The following is a 22,298-nucleotide window of genomic DNA, read 5'->3' as shown; positions in this document are numbered from 1 at the left end:
TTGCTGCTTGATCCTGTCCAGCGTCACCAACAGGCTCTCATTCCATGTCTCCTGTGGCTGGGGCTGGGGGCGACGTCTTGGTGGAGGCTGGACCACTTGCTCCACCTGTGGCTCTGCAGAGGAAGATGCTGCCGGTACATCCTGGCTTTCTGCTTCTGCTAGGATAAGAATTGAAAACAATGTCACCATCACATACGCAATAAAAAATATCTTTCTAAATACAATGCATTACTGTGACTTACCATCAAAAGCAGCAGCAAAGACCTCCGCCGGGAGCTCACTGTCCATATTGGAGATCCCCCTGATCTCCCCCACATCAATCACGTCACAGGAGTCCAGCTCCAGGGGGGTATACTCCAAATGGTCAGGCATAGGACCTCTCCCGGTGGACATGCTGTGGTTGTACCGGTCAGTCATCTTCCTCTTCAGTGCACTTTTGAAGTCAGTCCACCTACAAGTTTAAAAATACAAATATCACCATGAGATATGTGCACCACTGTGCTACGTGTAGGGTTACCACCTAGTCCCTTTAATTCCGGACACATGTTACTTACACAGGTTCTGTGGCAGTTTAAAATTAGGTGAAGTGGAGTCTTGAAGTCAGCCAGCCACAGAATCTGTGTAATTAATATGTGTCCGGAATTAAAGGGACTATGTGGTACCCCTAGCTACGTGACATTTCCTAGTGTGGGTGATCTTATGTTTTTTTGCCATATGTGTCCCACACACACATTCATGTCTCAATTAGGAGGCATTTCAGTGTCTCATCTCATTCATTAGAGCACTAAATGCACATACATACATCACTATGCAGAAATGACATCATCCATGGCCAAATTAGGCACCTCCACCTGGTGTGAAACTACACATTCCACCATAGCTTGACAATGTGGTTATTATGGAGTAATTTAACTATGGAATGGCATACTGGGATGTGTAGTTTCTCACCAGCTACATGTGCACAGTTTGCTCATTCTTGTTTCAGTAGCATCATATGGAACATGTTACAACAACTCTTTCAAAAACACACTTTCTCTTGTCCCATCACATACTTCACATGAGCAGAACTGTGCCCATAACCTCACATCACACCAATGGTGCATGTTTCATATATCAATGTGGGTTATTAGACATGGTTGTGTTCACATGTGACATTGAAGTGTAGCACTATCTACAAACACACCTTTCTATTAGTCTCAAAACATACATGTAACATATGTACACACATATGACATTATCAGGGGGACAAAGACCAGGGCAATTTTTCAGCAGTCTCCAGCAGGAACTGAGGCCCTTATTCTAGTTCACTCTTTCTGCCCAAATATTTCTTTGATGGACAAAACCATGTGCACTGCAGGTGAGGCAGGTGTAAAACCCCACCCAAATCTGATTATCTCTGCACAAGTAACACCTGCCTCACCTGCAGTGCACATGGTTTTGTCCATCTAAGAAATATTTGGCCAGAAAGAGTGAACTAGAATAAGGGCCTCAGTTCCTGCTGGAGACTGCTGAAAAATTGCCCTGACAAACACACTAACCTTTTCTTCACCGCGTCCCAAGTTCTGACCACTGGTGCCACCTGGTTCACTTCCTCTGTGATCTTGTCCCAAAGGTTTCTCCTTGCACTGGCACCCGGCTTCCTGGTTGCCAATTCAATCCATTCGCGTGCCCTGGGCACTAGAATTCGCATTTCGGCCTCTACAAATGCAGGGTTTCTCTTTCTGGTGGTGGTATCCTGCTCAGTCATCACCCTAGATGTTGCAGCACGTTTTCTGGTGGCCCCAGTTCTCTCACCATGCACCTGCTGGGTCACACCTGTTTGGAGAGATGCAACCTCTTGTTCTGGCTGGTTGCTTGGCCCTTGTGGAGCTGGTGGAGGTTCACCAGGGCCTGTTACTGAGGGGCCCGCTTGATCTTGCAGGCTACTCCTCTCTTGGGCCCTCCTTCTCCGCTCCTGTTCCCTCTTGTTCAGTGCATCAAGCAGGGATTGTGCTGTAGCTCTCTGCAGAGCGTCCTCTGCTGCTGAATCGTCAGAGTCAGACATGTTTGCAGCAATTGTGGCCTGCATCTGACTGAATATTTATATGTTAATTTCCCGCCATGAACAAGGGGGCGTATATTTTTCCACGCAATATAGATGCAAATTTACGCCGATATTTCCCGCCGATAATTCCCGCTTAAATTACGCAGGTCTCAACGCACCTGATCAAACACCTGTATATGCACATACACAGGTTGTGGAGCATTGTGCTACATCGTGAAATGTGGGCACCTGTCATTCCAATGACGAGTGTTGTCAGCTGGTATCTGTTGGAGTTCGTGTATGCTTTGTGAGTCACATTTCAAAACATCACGTTATAATGCTTTCCTTACATATGTAATGTGTATGAAATTGTCATACAGCAACATGTTGCATTGTGGCCCTTTAGGCAGCGTAGTTATAAGTAGAGGGTTGCGTGTATTATTTTCCGCCTACTGTATATACAGTACTTCTCGCTTCATGGAAATCGGTGTATCGTGCCCCCTTTAAGCAGCGTAGTTAAAAGTAGAGGGTTGCGTGTATTATTTTCCGCCTACTGTATATACAGTACTCCTCTCCATGCATATCGGTGCATCGTGCCCCCTTTAAGCAGCGTAGTTATAAGTAGAGGGTTGCGTGTATTATTTTCCGCCTACTGTATATACAGTACTCCTCTCCATGCATATCGGTGCATCGTGCCCCCTTTAAGCAGCGTAGTTATAAGTAGAGGGTTGCGTGTATTATTTTCCGCACACTGTAAATACAGTACTTCTCTCTTCATTGAATGCATGCTGTTGGTTGTGGTGTGTGTATATCGGAACGGTCCGCGTAAGTTTCTATTCGCATCCAGTTTGTTACTGTAAGAGGGATTAATAAAGTTAATACCAAACAAACAATTTTTTCGACCAATCAGCAAGCACCAAAAGTGATATATGTACCTGCAATTAATAACTGCGCCATTGCCACTATGACGTCTAATCGTGCTAGGCCCTTTTCCACCCCTGAGCTGTTGGCCCTGGTCGACGTTATGGACCGTCACCTGGGGCCCAGGGGCCCATATGTTAGCAATGCCGACAAGCGGCGGGCGTATACTGCTGCCCGCCGCCTGATCTTCTCTACGACCGGCATCCGCAGAAGCCTGGGGCAGGTTGAGCGGCGCTGGTCAGACCTGCGCCGGCGGCAGCCGGTTTTTCTCAGCAGCCTTCGCCGCCATATTGCCCGATGTAAGTTTTGATTACTAGTATGTCAGCGTTTTTTAGCAATGTTTTGTGTACTTTTTATAAATATGTTCCTGAGTATGGGGGTGTATATGGGGGGTATATGGGGTGTATATGGGGGTATATGGGGGTGTATATGGGGGGTATATGGGGGGTATATGGGGTGTATATGGGGGTATATGGGGGTGTATATGGGTGTATATGGGTGTATGGGGGTGTATATGGGTGTATATGGGGGGTATATGGGTGTATATGGGTGTATATGGGTGTATATGGGTGTATGGGGGTGTATATGGGTGTATATGGGGGGTATATGGGTGTATAGGGGGTGTATAGGGGGTGTATAGGGGGGGTTTAAGTAGTTGATCAGTTTTTGGGTGTAGGATATCAAATAGTTTGCATGATAAATGTCTGAAATATCACAGCAATGATAATTTTGAAGGTTATGAGCATGACTAATGTGAATTTTTCTTTCCCCCTTTTTTATGAAACCCAATCTTCGATTTCTATGCCATCAACATGAACATTTCAGCACGGGCAAGGGCACGCATGGAAGCCCGGGAGCAGGCAGCCCGGGACCAGGCAGCCCGGGACCAGGCAGCCCTGGAGGAGGAAGAGGAGGAGGAGGAAGAAGAGGAGGAGGAAGAGGAGAAGGAGGAAGAAGAGGAGGAGGAAGAGGAGGAGGAGGAGGAGAAGAAAGAGGAGGAGGAAGAGGAGGAGGAGGAAGAAGAGGAGGAGGAAGAAGAGGAGGAGGAAGAAGAGGAGACACTGGGTGCAGCTTGGACCCACACAATTTCCCCATCCCCTTCCCCCTCCACAACCCCCACCCCCTCCACAACCCCCACCCCCTCCACAACCCCCTCCCCAACCCACACCCCCTCCCCCTCCCCAACACTGGAGACACTCGGTGCAGCTTGGACCCACACAATTTCCCCATCCCCTTCCCCCTCCACAACCCCCACCACCTCCACAACCCCCACCCCCTCCACAACCCCCCCCCCTCCACAACCCCCCCCCCCTCCCCACCCCATTTCCTACCCCCCTACACCTCTCCACCACCCACCCCCAAACCTCTCCACTCCCCACTCACACCCACTACCTCGGTCCAAACTCCAGGACCATCCCCCTTGCTCCTGACCCCCCCAACCACTGCACAGCCAACCAGCGGCGACCAGGATGGCTCAAGTAGCCGTAAGTAAATAATGTGTCTAATGTTGACCTACACATTTCTACACATAAACAATCACAACAACCACATATGTGTATCCAACATCAACATTAGTTGCAACATATCACTGCAGGCCGACCATGAGGTGTGTCCTGTCCTTCTCCAGGAACAAGGCTCCCCTTGGTGGTTTTTTTGAGTGTGGCCATGCCTCACCCCTTGAATAATTGACATAACAGTACATCCAATGAGATATCCGACATTAGTGGTGTGGTAGTTATGTGGCTCCAGGTGTTGGGTAACTCCAGTTCCCAGCATGATGTGCAACACAGGGCCGGATTATAATGGAGGCGCAAGGGGTCAGTGCCCCTGGGCCCCCCTCTAGCTAGGGGCCCCCTGTGGTTGTCATGTATCTTTTAAAAATAAAATGTTTAAGTTATGGGTTTTTTTTTTTAGCTAAATGTTTTGTGCATGGGTGGGGTAGTGCTGCAGCTTCACCTATCTGCCAATGTGACAATGATTTATGGTGCTGAGCATCGGGAGCCAAGGCACACTGATTGCACAAGTGTGCAGTGCATTTCTGGGAGTTGACTAAGTCCCATGACACTTTGCACCAGAGGACAGAGGCTGAGAAGTTTGTGCTGAGCTCTGATTGGTGGAGCTCATTACATGCTTCTCAGGTCCATGGAGAACAGCAGCAGCAGCTTAGTCATAGGAGGGTTTTTAATCAGAGGCAGCACTAGGACTGTGAGGTCTCCTCCAGAGTAAGGGGCAGAGGGACAAACACAGGCTTTTCATGTGGTGTGTGTATATATATATATATATATATATATATCCCCTGCAGGTAACCATTGACCAAGTTTATTCTGCCTTTACTCTGTGTTTTGACAGTATAATATTCGCCCATGCAGTGTGCGGCCAGTAATGACAAGTGCAAGGGGGCCCCCCGCTCTAAAGTACCCCGGGCCCCCCAAAGGCTTAATCTGCCACTGGTGCAACTTAAATGTAGAGATTGTTTTGGTAATAGTGTGTGAGGCCATGCGGATGCATGCTTTACAAACATAGCTGTAGGCCTATAATTTGTACAGCAATGTCCTAAATTTAAAATACTAAGGAGTGCTTAAGCCACAACAATGTCATAACCCTTAAATAGCACAGGCTAATTGTGAGGTTAGAGGACAGTCCCCCAAAACCAAAGTACCAATTGGGATACAGCATACATTCATTGATGAAGGAGTAATTGAATTAATGTTATTTACTATGTACAGTATGTGTGTGTTAACATATTTTTTTTTAGTACTGTGTTTACAGCAGACCCATCTTCAATGTAGTTTCTAAATGTATGTGGCCTTCACACATAACTCTGAACTTTTTATTATGTACAAATACAACAAACATTTGTGTATGTTATATATTAATTTTTTGTTTTATCCCTTCATTACAGACACTGAACAGCACCAGGAGGAGGTGGCAGTCCTCATGCGGGAGATCATGATCACCCTCGTGTACCTCCAGCTCCTTTTTGGCCTTCTGGAGGCCCGCCTTTAATTTTTTTTTATCCCCCCCCTTATTATTTTTGTAGAAAATAAAAGTTGCATTACAGTTCGAAATTGCCTGTGTTTTTACTAATAAATATGTTAGAGGGCTTGTAAGGGTAGGTACATACAGATGTGTACTGTAAGTTATACTTGTAATTTGAGGTGAGGGGTAATGATTGATGTGTAAATGTGTGTGTTTTTGAGTAAAATAACACATAGTGAAAATGCATGAATGTTTAATGTTGTTCGATTAAAACATCACACATAACATCAGGGTAGGTATACATGTTACACATTTTGGACAAAGTAATTACGGACATAATTTAGTACATATACAGAAACACCAACATAACTTGATTTAAAAGTAACAGCAATATGGGGACACATAGATAGTGATTAAAATGCCACATTAGAACATAACAAATATACATGTAATGTGGGTTCAAATGTAGTTTTATTAGGTCTTTATTAAGGTAGACAATTGAGTTAATAGAAAACAATAATTGAATAACAAATAGATTAATTAATCAATTGTCAGATTAGTAGTTGAGAGGCAAGATTTGCAGGTCCATATATGTGAAGGGTATGCCAGCGTGCACGGACGTACGCTCACTCTCACGAGCGGTGACATAAGCTGAGTTTTCCATTGAAAACAATAGGGACCCGTCCGTGCAAGCTGGCGTACGCTCAGATATCCGCAAGAAGTCGTTGGGAAGACGGACGAAAGACGTCCGTAAACGGCGCCGTACGCTCAGTTGTACGCCTGTTGTCGGAGTGCAAGGGCTGGGCCGTCCGCGTACGTTGCCGTACGCTCATTTGTACGCCACTCCCCTTCTACGGTATTTCTGCCCGTACGTAAGCGGCTGATTTGTGGGTGGACTTAACCCTAACGGCCGCGTACGGCTAGCGTGCGGTAATGGCGAACGAACGCACGTTTGGCCGCTCCGATCAGAATAACCTCCTTTGTCTGGGCAACGTACACCAGATCGCTGATCTCTGAAAATTATCAGCCTTGCATGCAGTTCTGAATAACCCCCCATGTATCTAAGAGCATGTAGGTAACATCTGCTAATTGTGCTGTAGTGAGAAGTTACTAAGATGTGCTTGATACCACTGTGATGTATGTATGCGGAGATTGCTGGGCGCCCTTGTATTCAGGGCCCCTGGCCAGACCTCCCCCACCCTTGACATAGGTGTAGCTTAACCCTTTTGAGTGCCAACATCTCTGTGAGAGATGTGCAAAATATCCAAGCGTCACTCACATTTGTTAAATAAATTCAAATAAAAAAATGTATAAAATAGATTATATTTCCCATATAAGGTGACAATGCAGGTCATTATAATTAATAAAAATGTTCGTTTGGCAATTTCACAACAATTGTGACAAATTGGCACTCAAAGGGTTAAGAGGAAATGTTTGTCACTGGCACCCAGTTCACACGAAGCACCAGAGGAATCACAGCCGCAGCTGCACGCGGCACACAGCTGAAGGGGCCCACTGTCCCCACCACAAAGTGCTGTTATGAGGCCCACAACTGTCTACTGAAGCCCTTGGGTGACCGAGCAGGCCGGTATCATGTGACATAAGTCAATCAGACCCCCTTGTCATAAGAGTGTAAGCCCTGCTGCTGGTGACAAAATGCACAATCCCTGCGGAGAGTGGTCACCGAATAGGACAGCAGCTGGGAATGCCGTGACAAGTCACTCGCTCGTGTGTCGCTCCCAGGACAGCTGCACCCAACCAACGATGGGGCTGGGGCGGACAGGAGGCACTTCAGCACACATGCACCTCAAACATGCCTCAATAGTGAGTCACCTTCTAAATGTGGGGACATGATTTTGACTGTGAGCAGAAGGGCTGCCTTTATTCATGTGTGGTGAGCTCTGCGACAAACACACACACACATGCGCGCGCGTCTACGTCAGCACATTGCAATGCTACTCAGCGATGTAACCCCTCATGTGATGACCTGCCATTGACACACTATGCCGCTGAGCTATAGAGGTATACTCTGCTATTCCTGACACACACCCACAACACACTACTACTGTCTGCTGACTACACATGTGATGTGATGGGTTATGGTATATTAGGCTCCTCCCATTATTCTGTGCCTCCACAATGCTGCCATGTATGTGCTGTCTGCTGACTACACATGTGATGTGATGGGTTATGGTATATTAGACTCCTCCCATCATGTTGTGCCTCCACAATGCTGCCATGTATGTGCTGTCTGCTGACTACACATGTGATGTGATGGGTTAGGGTATATTAGGCTCCTCCCATCATGTTGTGCCTCCACAATGCTGCCATTGATGTGCTGTCTGCTGACTACACGTGTGATGTGATGGGTTATGGTATATTAGGCTCCTCCCATCATGTTGTGCCTCCACAATGCTGCCATTGATGTGCTGTCTGCTGACTACACGTGTGAATTGGTGGGTTATGGTATATAACGCTCCTCCCATCACTCTGTGCCTCCACAATGCTGCCATATATGTGCTGTCTGCTGACTACACATGTGATGTGATGGGTTATGGTATATTAGACTCCTCCCATTATTCTGTGCCTCCACAATGCTGCCATGTATGTGCTGTCTGCTGACTACACATGTGATGTGATGGGTTATGGTATATTAGACTCCTCCCATCATGTTGTGCCTCCACAATGCTGCCAGGTATGTGCTGTCTGCTGACTACACATGTGATGGGTTATGGTATATTAGACTCCTCCCATCACTCTGTGCCTCCACAATGCTGCCATGTATGTGCTGTCTGCTGACTACACATGTGATGGGTTATGGTATATTAGACTCCCCCCATCACTCTGTGCCTCCACAATGCTGCCATGTATGTGCTGTCTGCTGACTACACGTGTGATGTGATGGGTTATAGTGTATTAGACTCCTCCCATCACTCTGTGCCTCCACAATGCTGCCATGTATGTGCTGTCTGCTGACTACACGTGTGATGTGATGGGTTATGGTATATTAGACTCCTCCCATCACTCTGTGCCTCCACAATGCTGCCATGTATGTGCCGTCTGCTGACTACACATGTGATGTGATGGGTTATGGTATATTAGACTCCTCCCATCACTCTGTGCCTCCACAATGCTGCCATGTATGTGCTGTCTGCTGACTACACATGTGATGTGATGACCTTCTGCAGTAACTCGCTGGGGTCCTGTAATTACTTTTATTGTCAGATGGGGTCCCAGAGCGAAATAGTTTAAGGACCCCTGCACTAGACCAAGCAAAGCAATCAGCTTTCTGCATCTTATATCTGCCAGTTTGCCCCACAAATCCATCCTCCTACAACCGACCGGGTCATACCCATCACGCCCCCAGAGATGTGGGTCACGTATGTCAGAAAATCATCAACAACACAATTATATAGAAATTTTTGGTCTGGAAAAACATGAAATATAATTCTGTGCTGGTAGAATATGGAACCATTCATTGATTATATGTGATTGGATCAGCTATTGGATTATAGTTTATTGGATCTGGCTTATACTGGATCAAAGGGTTTCTCCTGTCCCCCTGTCTGTGCAGTAAGAAGAGGGAGAACCCAGGCAGGAATCCGTAGTCCGGAGACGATGTAACCGCTGCTGCCAGTGCGGTTGGTGGGCAGCGATGAGACCTGGAACCACAAAGTTTCCGCATCTGATTCTCTGATTGTTCTGTTGTTTTTTCTTTCTGTTTCCCTCTTGGCTCCTGGATCTCTTCCCCGTTCCGCCCAAGAAAATAAGATCCTTTATCATCTGGATCATTGAAGACGCCAAAGACGTCACTCACCTGACGTTAGCGGAACTTGGCACCCGTGTGTGGCAATATGCCCCTCAGCTCCCTACGGACACACACTTGCAGGCTCTGATGAAGTGCTACACTCAGTCTGAGGGCTAAAGTGCCTTCTCCTGGCTACACCGTGATCCGAGACGCACTGTTATTGTCATACATTTGTAAGGGCGCAAAGTGCTGAGCGACACCGGACAGTGGAGAAAGGAAGGCACGCAGGAAGGAAGGCACGGGAACAAGGAGTAAGGAGGGCACAGGGGCATTTTATCAGAGGTTGGCCAAATGTGACTCAGATACTGGCCGATGCCTTCCGTTATAGACAACTGGTCTGGGAGGTCCAGCTTACCATGTAATCACAAATCTCAGATAGCAGTTCCAACAGCAGCCGCAGCCATGCTTGGTATTGATGGTGTCTGCTTTGCAGCTGGACGATGTCGCGCATGAGCAGTCTCTCGATAATCAGCCACTGTGCGACTTTGCACAGCAGCCTTAGGTCTGAATTAGGCCCATTGTTTCTGCCGCTCTGTCTTACTTCAGTGCTTTTCAGCCATGTGCCTACAATCCCGGGACAGATGGTTTATTTTCATGATTCTGGGCTAGGGCACAGTTCAGCCTCGCTCGCAGTCCTGGATTTTGGTTACAACTGTAAGCAGGGATCAGCTCTTATCCAGGACTGATGATATAAAGACGCATCTGAAAAGCACAGACGGCGCCTTGGAAACTAAGGCCACGTCCTTGTGCCGCCTAATGGCACATGTATCACACGCGGCAGGCGCCAGCTGGTCACTTTTTTGACTTGTTCCTGTAATTCTTACTTTTTCATGTTGCTGTACCCCGGCCTGAGGGCCTTAAAGCAAGCAGGTCATTTGCAAATGGTGGATCTGGATGTTCTGTGGCCCGAACCAGTATTCAGTCTGTCTCTCACCGAGGAACTATTGCCACAACCCACAGGCACAATGTCACCCTCTGTTTGCCATTAGAAATGATGGGAATATCTTACGCAACTGACAGAGAGGGTTTCACAATTTGTTTTATTTGGATCTATATTTTGGCACCTCAGAGGCCCCACACCTGGTCCCCTAAGGAAGCTCCTGTGATGCATATATACTATACAGAGATATTCCATTATTTCACTGAACATCAGCATAACAGCAGCAGAGATGAGACCCCAGTGTTCACAAGAACAGCGCCCTCTAGTGGTCACATTGCGGAACTCACCGCCAATGTTTTTACATGAGCAGAATTCTGTAACAAAGTAGCATCAGATAATAAACCCTTTAGCAGAAACAGATGTAGCACTATACACAATCAGGGAGTCAGGAGTCCTGCCAGCTGCTGAGCTCAGATCCGTATGCAGACAGAATGCACTGATTATGGGAATGCAAAACAAATGGCAACAGCTGTGATTCACTCATAAAGCAACTTGTGTGCCTCATCAGCTGGGACTTGTAGTTCCACCACAGCAGAGGGGGAGGCACAAAGCCCTGACATAAAGGACTCGGAGTCCCCCAGCTATAGGGGGAAGGGGGAGAACTTGGGGAGAGAGAGAGAGAAATGGGCTGGAAACATCATTATCTGCAGGCTGCAAAGTCAGAGGCTTTAAAAGGAGCGTGCTGTCATCATCAGGGAGGGAGGGGGCGAGGGTATAAAGCTGGGAGACCAGCCTCCCAAACAGGAGCATTCCCTCTCTGAGCAGCAGGACCAGGCAGCAGCGTGGTCCCCCAGCAGATGGACTATACTGGACCCTCTCATTGCATTGCCAATCAGTCTGGAGAGGCCGCTGTGGGTACAGGGTGGCAGAATATCCACTGCAGATCCCACGCAGGACAGTGACCCCCCCCCCCCCCCCCTCTCATGCCAAACAGCTGCTGACCCCCCTACCTTCTCCAGTGTTCCCATCACTTGCAAGGACTCAGCATGTCTTCAGCTGTCCTCTCTGCTAAGCAGGCAGAGCCACTGGGCATGTACCATTCAGTAATGCCCCACTACAGCGGTGCCACGGAGGAATACCCCCAGCCCATTCAGCCCAGGCCCCTGAGGGGCAAGGGGAAGCTCAGAAGGCCCAGGCAGAGCAGGTTCAAGACCCAGCCTGTTACCTTTGATGAGATCCAGGAGGTGGAGGAGGAGGGGGTGTCCCCCACTGAGGAGGAGAAAGCCAGAAAGTCCTTCTTGCAGTCCCTCGAGAACCTCAGGAGAAGCTCCCATACCATGCACCTCCAGAAGGACAAGCTTCTCAGCGGCAGCAGCAAGCTCAGACACAGCCTAGACTCCAGTGACTCAGACTCCACTCAGTGAGCAGGAACTCCACTCATCCAGCGCACCAAGGGTTACCTTCCTCCTGCAGCGCACACTATGGCTCAGATGTGCTGCCGCTGGTGACCACCAGAGGGCGCAACGAGAACGTCCCACTGGGGTGAGCGCCTAATAACCTGGGACAAGGGTGCAGACTCCGTGAGATCTGCAAAGTGACATGAGGACTTCTGTTCCAAAGAAGCTGCACTGCACGGAGTTAACATGGCCCTGAACTGCCCTCCTGAGACCCCGTCTGGGTGTTAAGGGTAAATTGTCCAATGTGGATCAGCTGCTAACTTAACCAAAATTGGGTGAACTTGTCCTTCCAGCTGTGTGAGCCTATAGCTGCCAATTACCCCCCCCCCCCCCCCCCCCCCCTCTCTATCTTCTGGGCAGATTCCCCAGGGAAGGGGGTTACGCTTATTTTTGTAAAGAAAATACATAAATGAGGAAATTAATGTATAAATATCTATTTTTGCACCTGCACTGTTCTGGCATTGTTACATGAATACTTACATATAAATAAACACATTGCAAAGTTATTCTGGGAACCTGTGTGCTTCGTAATGCAGGTAGGGGGGGGGGGGATACTACACCTGGGCAGGCTGCATTGGGGGGTTGTTATATACCTGTGTACACCTGGGCAGGCTGCATTGGGGGGTTGTTATATACCTGTGTACACCTGGGCAGGCTGCATTGGGGGTTATACTACACCTGGGCAGGCTGCATTGGGGGTTGTTATATACCTGTGTACACCTGGGCAGGCTGCATTGGGGGGTTGTTATATACCTGTGTACACCTGGGCAGGCTGCATTGGGGGTTATACTACACCTGTGTACACCTGGGCAGGCTGCATTGGGGGTTATACTACACCTGTGTACACCTGGGCAGGCTGCATTGGGGGTTATACTACACCTGTGTACACCTGGGCAGGCTGCATTGGGGGTTATTCTATACCTGTGTACACCTGGGCAGGCTGCATTGATGGTTATACTATACCTGTGTACACCTGGGCAGGCTGCATTGAGGGTTATACTACACCTGTGTACACCTGGGCAGGCTGCATTGGGGGGTTGTTATATACCTGTGTACACCTGGGCAGGCTGCATTGGGTTTTTTTTATATACCTGTGTACACCTGGGCAGGCTGCATTGAGGGTTATTATATACCTGTGTACACCTGGGCAGGCTGCATTGGGGGTTATTGTACACCTGGGCAGGCTGCATTGAGGGTTATTATATACCTGGGTACACCTGGGCAGGCTGCATTGGGGGGGGGGGGGTATTATACACCTGAGCAGGCTGCATTGGGGTGGTTATACAGTATATACCAGGGTTGCCTACCTGACCCTCTCCTTCAGGGAGAAAATGCTCTGTTCCTCGATTTCCCGGGTAATGTAGGATTACCATCACCTTTCTTATCAATTACCTAGCTCACAGGTGATGGCAATCCTACATTACCCGGGAAGTTCAGGAACAGAGCATTTTCTCCCTGAAGGAGAGGGTCAGGTAGGCAACCATGGTATATACCATTGCTCGCTTTAGCTGGCTGCATTGAGGGGGTTATTATATATCTGAGCAGAATGCATTGGGGGTTATACTATACCTGTGCATACCTGAGCAGGCTGCATTGGGGGTTATTATATACCTGAGCAGGCTGCATTGGGGGTTATTGTACATCGGAGAAGGTTAGCTTTTGGGGGCAGTGGCGTAACTATAGCACCACAGCCCCCGCGACCGCGGGGGGGTGCTGTGCATGTGCGGGCGCCGGGGGCTGCAGTGCTATAGTGCCGCCCCACCACAATCCCCCCGCAGTCTTTACCTGTGTTCAGTACGCGCTGGTCCCGGCTTCCTTCTTCTACTATGAGGACCACCACAAAATTTCCACCCCCATTTAGCAGACAGTTCTCTGAAACTGTCTGCTGTATGGGGGCGGACATTTTGTGGTGGTCCTCATAGCAGAAGAAGGGAGCCGGGACCAGCGCATACTGAACGTAGGTAAGATTGGGGGGGTTTGCATGGGCGGCGGGGCGGGGGTTGGTGCGGCGGGATTGGCGTGCGGCTGGATGGGCGCCCTCCCTTTAACGGCGGGGGGCGCCCAAAACCTAGTTACGCCACTGTTTGGGGTCTTATTCACCTGAGCTTATCTGAGCAGGCTGTTTTGGTGGGCAGGGCTGGATTAAGGGGGGTGCTCAGTCGGTCAGTACCCCTGGCACCCCTCTATCTAGGGCCCCCTATGGTCAGCATATATTTTATTTTTATTTAGCTAAAGGTTTTGTGCATGGCAGTGGGGTAGTGCTGCAGCTTCCCCTATCTGCCAATGTGACAATGATTAATGGTGCTGTGTACCGGGAGCTGAGGCACATTGATTGCACAAGTGTGCAGTGCATTACTGGGAGTTGAAGTCCCATGAGACTTTGTGTAGGAGGTCAGAGGCTTGTGCTGAGCTCTGATTGGTGGAGCTAATCACATGCTTCTCAGGCCTATGGAGGACAGCATCAGCTGCGGCCTCGTCATGGGAGGATTTTTAATCAGAGGCATTGCTGAGTCTTTGAGGAGTAAGGTACAGATGGAGCCGCTCTCATTCTGCTGTTGATACAATCGCCAGCCACTGCTATCCGATGGAAGGGGGTGCACACTTGGGTACAAATTAGCCCACAAGGGGTTGCACATTTATGTGAATTGTTGCCGGTGATGAAACACAATGGTGACTGCACCCTTCTCCAATAATACCCCGTTCTCACTGCAGCCAAATTCCCGGGTCTAGCATGTAGACCCGGGAATTTTCCTTTCAACACAGGATTTTTGGCAGTGTGAACGGGTCGCATACCCGGATCTCAGACACGGGTAAAACCCTTCTTTTTACCCGTGTCTGAGATCCGGGTATGCAGACACGGTTCGACCCGTTCACACTGCCGAAAAACCTGTGTTAAAAGGCAAATTCCCGGGTAGAACTTATTCACCCGGGAATTTGCCTTGCAGTGAGAACGGGGGTCCAGCGCGACAGTCCCCGGCATTTCAATGCTGGCGAAAAGCTGTGTATTTCTCACTCGCAGTGAGAACACGGTATAATTGAATGGACTCTTAAATCTTCATGAATGCAGCAGATTACTTTCACCCAGGCATGTCCAAACTATGGACCTCCAGCTGTTGTGAAACTACAAGTACCATAATGCCTTGCCACTATGGCAAGTCATGCTGGGATGTGTAGTCTCACAACAGCTGGAGAGCCACAGTTTGGACATGCCTGGGTGAAGGGTTCGGTGTTCCCCTCTGTTTGCTCTGCCACAGAAAATACAACGTGGCACTTGGACAAAATGCTGAAATTGGTTATTGCATGCAGAGTAAATAATGACTGCATTTGTCTGTATCCCACACATACTGGCCATATTTATTTTAACACTACAGTATTCAGCTAGGACACACCCCTCCCAATTCTAAGAGGGGTATTTATTAAAGCTTAGAGAGAGATACAATTGTAAGAGCTAAAGTACCAGCCACTCAGCTTCTGCCATACATTTTTACCAGCGGTGTTTGAGAAATGACAGGAGTGCGTCGGTTTATCTCTCCGGGCATTGATAAATACACCCCTATATCAGGCCGAATACAGCTGACCTGAACGACCACGAGCATAATGTTACTGGAACTCCCACACTGCACAATTTAGTTTGCAGCTGCAGTCCGGCAGTATTGGGGTAATATAGCCAATCACAAGGATGCAGGGGACCTATTGCTGTACTAGCTGGGCAAGTACTCTGCCACTTTGTAACAGCCCTCTATTGTTTAAAAGTTATCAGATGGTAACAACGTTTGCTACTGTGGCGTTTGGATCTCTGTATTTATGTAACCAACAAATAACAACTTCCTAGAACACAGATGAGGTACCTAGAGCCCCCCAATTACACCGCTGCTCTGTGTTATGTTATGTTGGTGAATGGCCCTGTTGTGATGGAGCCTTATTTAGTCAATGATATGCGCCCCATTTGTCCCATAGAGGTGCTTCAGAGGTGTTATGTGCAATATATGACTTCATGCTCCATCAAATGTTACATCCAGAGCTGGAAGTAGACTTTTCTGTGCCTTGCGCCAGTAAGAGAATATGCTACCCCCCCCCCCCCCCCCCCCCTGCATTCTGTGATGCTCCATTCCCACTATAATAAATAAATATATAACTACACACATGTTCTAGAACACTGCATGGGAAAAAAAAAACATAAATCCTCTTTTAAATCTTTTATACATATATTGAATAACACACTTCATACCCCTGATTCAAACTCATAACCTGTTGCATTTCAGTTAAACACCCTACTCCTGGGGTAACCAACTCCAGTTCTCGAGCACTACCAACTGGTCTCCCCGTAGCAATACATTAATTACAATCAAATAATTAGCTGTGCCTGTTGATCTTTTTAAAACATGTCAGTGAGTTGGCTAGGTGATCTGGGAAACATGAACTGTTGGTAGCTCTAGAGTATGATGGGACTTGTAGTTTCACAACAGCTGGAGGGCCATAGTTTGGACATGCATGCTCTAGAGCATGGGTCTTCAAACTGTGGCCCCCCAGATGTTGTGAAACTACAAATCCCAGCATGCCTTGCCACACTTTTGCTATAAGGGAGTGTTAAAACTGTGGCAAGGCATGCTGGAATTTGTAGTTTCACAACATCTGGAGGGCCACAGTTTGAAGACCCATGCTCTAGAGCAGGGGTGGCCAAACCGGTCCTGGAGATCTACCAACGGTCCACATTTTCCAGGTTACCTAGCTGGTGCACAGCTGTAGTCATTACTAACTGTCACATTTTAAAACATGCTGCATTCATTCCTACTATAGATCCACAGGTTGCCTGGAAAACATGCACCATTGGTAGATCTTGAGTACAGGTTTGGCCACCTCCAGTCCTTGAGAGCTACCAACAGTTAACGTTTTCCATATCTCCTCACAGAATCACAAGTAAAGTATTTACCTGTGGATCTTTTAAAATGTCAGTCAGTAATGTGTACCTGAGAGGTAAGCTGGAAAATGTGAACTAATCGTAGCTCTCGAGGACTGGAGTTGGCTACCCTTGCTCTACATGCATGTCCAAACTATGGCCCTCCAGCTGTTGTGAAACTACAAGTCCCATCATGCCTTGCCCCAGTTTTGCTATTAGGGAATGTTAAAACTATGGCAAGGTATGCTGGGATGTGTAGTTTCACAATAGCTGTAGGGCCATAGTTTGGACATACCTGTTCTAGTCCCTGGACTACTCTTTGGGTGATTTGACAGCGAATGTAGTCCCACTGCACAAAAGTGGAAGCAAGGAAGAGGTAAGCAACTATCGACCAGTGAGCCTTACATCAGTAGTAGGGAAATTGATGGAAACACTCTTAAAACAAAGAGTTGTAGAGTATCTCAAAACCAGCAACTTACATGGGGTGTGGTATAACACACCGACAGTCATTAGCCCGACGTCGGAATCCCGACTGCACAGCGGGGGGAGCGCAACAAAGCCCCTTCCTTGCGGGCTAATTGCGCTCGCCACCTATTTTATTGTCCCTCTATGGGGGTCGTGGACCCCCACGAGTGAGCAGTCGGGATTCCAACATCGGGGTAATGACTGTCATATCCCGACTGTCGGTGAGTCATCCGGCACACCTTACAGTATCCGAAACAGCATGGGTTTACTGGGGGAAGATCTTGTCAAACAAATCTTATTGACGTTTTTGACTGTGTGACTAAAGCTGGGGTAGCCAACCCTAGTCCTCGAGAGCTACCAACAGTGCATGTTTTGCAGGTCTCCTCACAGAATCACAAGTGAGCTAATTAGCTCCATCTGTGTATCTTTTAAAATGTGTCAGTGATTAATGAGTGCACCTTTGCAGCAGCTAGGTTGTCTGGAAAGTGTGAACTGTTGGTAGCTCTCGAGGGCTAGGGTTGGCTACCACTGGACTAAAGTAATAGATCAAGGTGGGGCTGTTGATGTAGCTTACAGTATCTAGACTTTAGTAAGGCTTTCAACACTTTCCCACATCGCAGATGGGTGTGGCCTGCAAGGGTGGGTGTAGAGGGGTGAGTTCCACCACCTCCCTTGGAGCACTTTAAGCACTGTTGGCCAGGTATACTTGCGTATACTAGGAATTTGATTTGGATTGCTGTGCAACAGCCATTTAGGTAACCGTTAAAACAGTGACAGTACAGATATACATAACACGTACAGGTATATGCTCGATGTGCCCTGGGGATTGTAGACGCAGGGAACATATATTCACTGAGCTGCACAGCGCCTAGGCAGCCATCAGTGGTGCCACTGGTCATTGCAACAGCCAGGTAGGTATCAATGGGGCAGATGTATTAAGCCCCAACAAGAGACAAATGCAAGGGTGACAAAGAGAGACAATGCTGGGATGTGTAGTTCAACAACAGCTGGAGTGTCAAGGTTAGCCATCACTGGTATAGGTCATTGGTATGACCTCATCTAGGGCCTTATTCTGGTTCACTCTAAGAGGCAAATTCCTTCTCAAATGGACAAAACCATGTGCACTGCAGGTGGGGCAGATATAACATGTGCAGAGAGAATTAGATTTGGGTGGGGTTTTTCTTCAAAGTGAGATCTATATTGCAGTGTAGAAATAAAGCAGCCAGTATTTACCCTGCACAGAAACCAAATAACTCACCGAAATTGAATTCTCTATGCACGTTATATCTGCGCCCCCCCCCCTCCCTGCAGTGCATATGGTTTTGTCCATTTGAGAAGGAATTTGCCTCTGAGAGTGAACCAGAATAAGGCCCCTAGAGTACTGTGTTCAGTTCTGGAGGCCATATCTACAGAAGGATATAAATACATTAGAGACTGCACAAAGAATCGCAACTAAAATGGTGCATGGCCTACATCACAAAACTTACCAGGAAAGACTAAAAGATCTTAATATGTAAAGTTTAGAGCAGAGACAGAAAAGGGGGGACATGATAGAAACTGTCACATATATCAAGGGCTTTAACAAGGTACAGGTGGGAGACATTCTTCACAGGAAGAGGAGCAACAGAACACGAGGACATGCACTGACACTAGAGGGAGGAAGATTCAGGGGAAATCTGAGGAAGAATTACTTCACAGAAAGAGTAGTGGATAAGGGGAATAGCCTCCCATCAGAGGTGGTAGAGGCAAATACAGTAGAACAATTTAAACATGCTTGGGATATTGATGTCCTTACAAAGAAATAAGGATCAAATATGGTTTGAGGTAACATGTTTAAAAAAGGGCAGACTAGATGGACCAAGTGGTTCTTATCTGCCGTCAAATTTCTATGAAAACTGAGATCTGTAAGTATACTGTATGAAGCTATTCTGTAAAAAAAATTCTGTAAAAAATTATCAGCATTGCAACTGAGCAGATCTATGTAGTGTGCTGCCACACATCCAATCACATGCAGCCACGCACTACATAGATCTGCTCAGCTGCAATGCTGATGTTCACAATGTACAAGGAGGGCTTCAAATAGTTGTAATTCTTTAGCTTTTAATACAGGGTCTGATAGCTCAATGAATAGAGTGTCTGACCGCAGTGCCACAGGTGGTGTATTTGAATCCTGGGTATGTCATAATTTTGATATGTAACAAAGGACAGTGTGACTGAATAACAAAGTGCTCTCAAATTAAGTATTAAGCTGATGAATGTTGTACAGGTATTCATGATGAGAGGGGTGGGGGGTTAAAACGGGGGGTCAGTAGATGTCCAGCTTTAAGGAGGTGGCAAGCTATAAGTGAAAGTTAGTAAAAACAGATACTTGACGAGTGCTGCCAACAACACCCCTTACAATGCACCACCATAGTTATGACCTTAGTTACATCTCCCGTTTGTGAATCTGCCAATATTGGGCATCACTGGAGCGGCATCCTGTCTTAGCTCAGCCCTAAAATGTGCTGCGATTGTAATGAGCATATGTCGAGTGCAAAAACACGGCGCCTGCGTCACTACTGCCATACCTAGTCAGTGCAGCCAAGGTTCTACCCCTAACATCGATGTTTGTAGATGGGGGGTGATGGTGGGGTCTTCCTTAAACTTTTATTACATACATTGTTCAATTTCTTTTTCCTGTACATTTCAGCAAGGTCTGTATATCATCAGGCAGAGTCGCCTACAGATCGGACACCGTTCTGCATTGGGTACAATTGTATCTAGGGCACCAGCTCAGCTTAGTAAAAGCTGTAGGAGGGCGTAAAGCATGGGTCTTCAACCTGTGGCCCTCCAGATGTTGTGAAACTACATGTTCCAACATGCATTGCCCCATTTTTTTCCTATGAGAGCATGCCAAAACTGTCAGGGCATGCTGGGACATGCAGTTCTACAACATCTGGAGGGCCACAGGTTGAAGACATGTGGCGTACAGTATGCACAGCCATAAACTAAACCAATTTATAAGGATATGACCACTAAGGGGCTAAATGTCATCAATTAACGTGACGCGTACCCCCGCTTTGCTCGCCATGGCCGGGCCAGGTATCCCTGCGCTTGGTGCACTTTTACGTTCCCATTCGAAGTTCACGTGGATGTTAAAGTCTGATAAAGCAAAAATGTTTAAAAAATCATGAAAAACTCATGTCTTTTGCTTGTGTCAACCTGTTGTCAATGTTGACTTTTTATCATTGTCGAATGTTTGATGTTGACCTATTGACTATTGGTGGGTGGGGGGATGGTCTGATCATGGAGATGTGGCCATGCCTCCTATAACAATCATGATAGCACAGTATGTTGAGGATCCAGAAAGTGGCTTAATGGCCTACAGGGACAGGGTGCATCCCCCAACCCCAGGGGTGAATCCAGGGGGAGGGTGGCACAGGGCCGGTGCAAGGCACCGGAGCGCCCCAGGCGAGTCGGGGTGGGGGCGCCCCGGTGCCGGGGGAGGGGGGGGGTACCTGTCCTGCGGCGCTGTGTATTTAAACACTGGCCGCACGGCGCACGCTGATTGGCTGAATCTCAGCCAATCAGCATGCGGACAGTGTTTTCACAACAGAAGCGCTTCCGCATAGCCCGGCGGATAGCGCTCGTTATTTCTTATTGACTGCAGGGACCCCTCGCTGCCTCCGCCGTCAGCTTTAAATACACAGCGCCGCAGGACAGGTACCCCGCGGCACGGGGGGCAAAATGCCACCCTCCAGTGGCCGGCGCCCTAGGCAAATGCCTAGATTTGCCTAGTGGTGGCGCCGGCCCTGGGGGGGCACAGTCAGGGATATCGCTGTCCCCCAGCAGGCAGAGGAAATGGGCTCTGCACAGTGACAGCAGCCTCCCTAATCCCGCCCCCTCTCAGCACGCAGCTGCCTGTGCCGGGTCGAGGAGAGAATGCGTCTCTGCGTCCAATATGTACACATACAGCATACCTCCCAACTCTTGGTCCTTCTCGAGCGGGACACAAGCGCAAAAAGGGGAGTGGCCTTGCTGGATGAAGCGTCCTAAGGCCGCGCCCCCGGTTTCTGCCACGCTGGGTTGCTGCATAGACCCAAGCAGGACGCGGGAATGTCCCCAAAAACCGGGACTTTCCCGCGGTAAAGGAGGTATGATACAGTAACAGCGGCAGTGCTTTTACAGTATGCGTTGATGTCAGGATCTCCCAGCGCAGAGGTCTGATCTGTATCACAGCTGGGGACAGTTCTCACCCCTCCTGTGGCCCAAAATCTTGTGTGTGCCACGAGTTGTACAATATGTGAGAAGAATAATGGGCCTAATTCAGACCTGATCGCAGGACAAATTCGTTCTCAAAATGGGTAAAGCCATGCTGCACCGCAGGGGGCAGATGCAACGTGCAGATCTAGGGTGCCAGGATAGTCACCAGTATATGTATATCGATGACTTTCCTGGCACCCTAAAACTGATGTACCTGCTGTGACCAACTACTCACCTCTATTTATGTACTAAATCAGTCAGGAATTATTCTACTTCATCTCATTTTTGTCTGCACTGCTTACAGTGTGATGTGTTCTGCTGCCTGGTTACACTGCTCCCGCACTGCATGCAGTGTGATGTGTTCTGCTGCCTGGTTTCACTGGTCCCGCACTGCATGCAGTGTGATGTGTTCTGCTGACTGGTTTCACTGGTCCCGCACTGCATGCAGTGTGATGTGTGGTGCTGCCTGGTTACACTGCTCCCACACTGCATGCAATGTGATGTGCGATGCTGCCTTGATACACTGCTCTTGCGTTGCATGCAGTTTGATGTGTTGTGCTGCCTTGGTAAACTGCTCCCGCACTGCATGCAGTGTGATGTGCAGTGCTGCCTGGTTACACTGCTCC

At 48.1% G+C, this 22,298-nt stretch overlaps 1 protein-coding gene across 1 annotated transcript; it reads left to right on the top strand.

Annotated features, from left to right (window-relative positions):
• Window positions 1-11,223: 11,223 nt before the first annotated feature.
• C11H11orf96 (chromosome 11 C11orf96 homolog) lies at window positions 11,224-12,574 on the top strand. Its single transcript, XM_083163913.1, has one exon. It carries the CDS (start codon window positions 11,658-11,660, stop codon window positions 12,033-12,035), a length of 378 nt encoding a protein of 125 aa, XP_083020039.1. The 5' UTR covers window positions 11,224-11,657; the 3' UTR covers window positions 12,036-12,574.
• Window positions 12,575-22,298: the final 9,724 nt, after the last annotated feature.

This window comes from Crinia signifera, chromosome 11 (genome assembly GCF_055691185.1).
Source record: "Crinia signifera chromosome 11, ASM5569118v1, whole genome shotgun sequence".
In the NCBI taxonomy this organism is placed as follows: domain Eukaryota; kingdom Metazoa; phylum Chordata; class Amphibia; order Anura; family Myobatrachidae; genus Crinia; species Crinia signifera.
The sequence above is the reverse complement of the archived record's forward strand: the minus strand, read 5'-3'. Positions and strand labels throughout refer to the sequence as shown.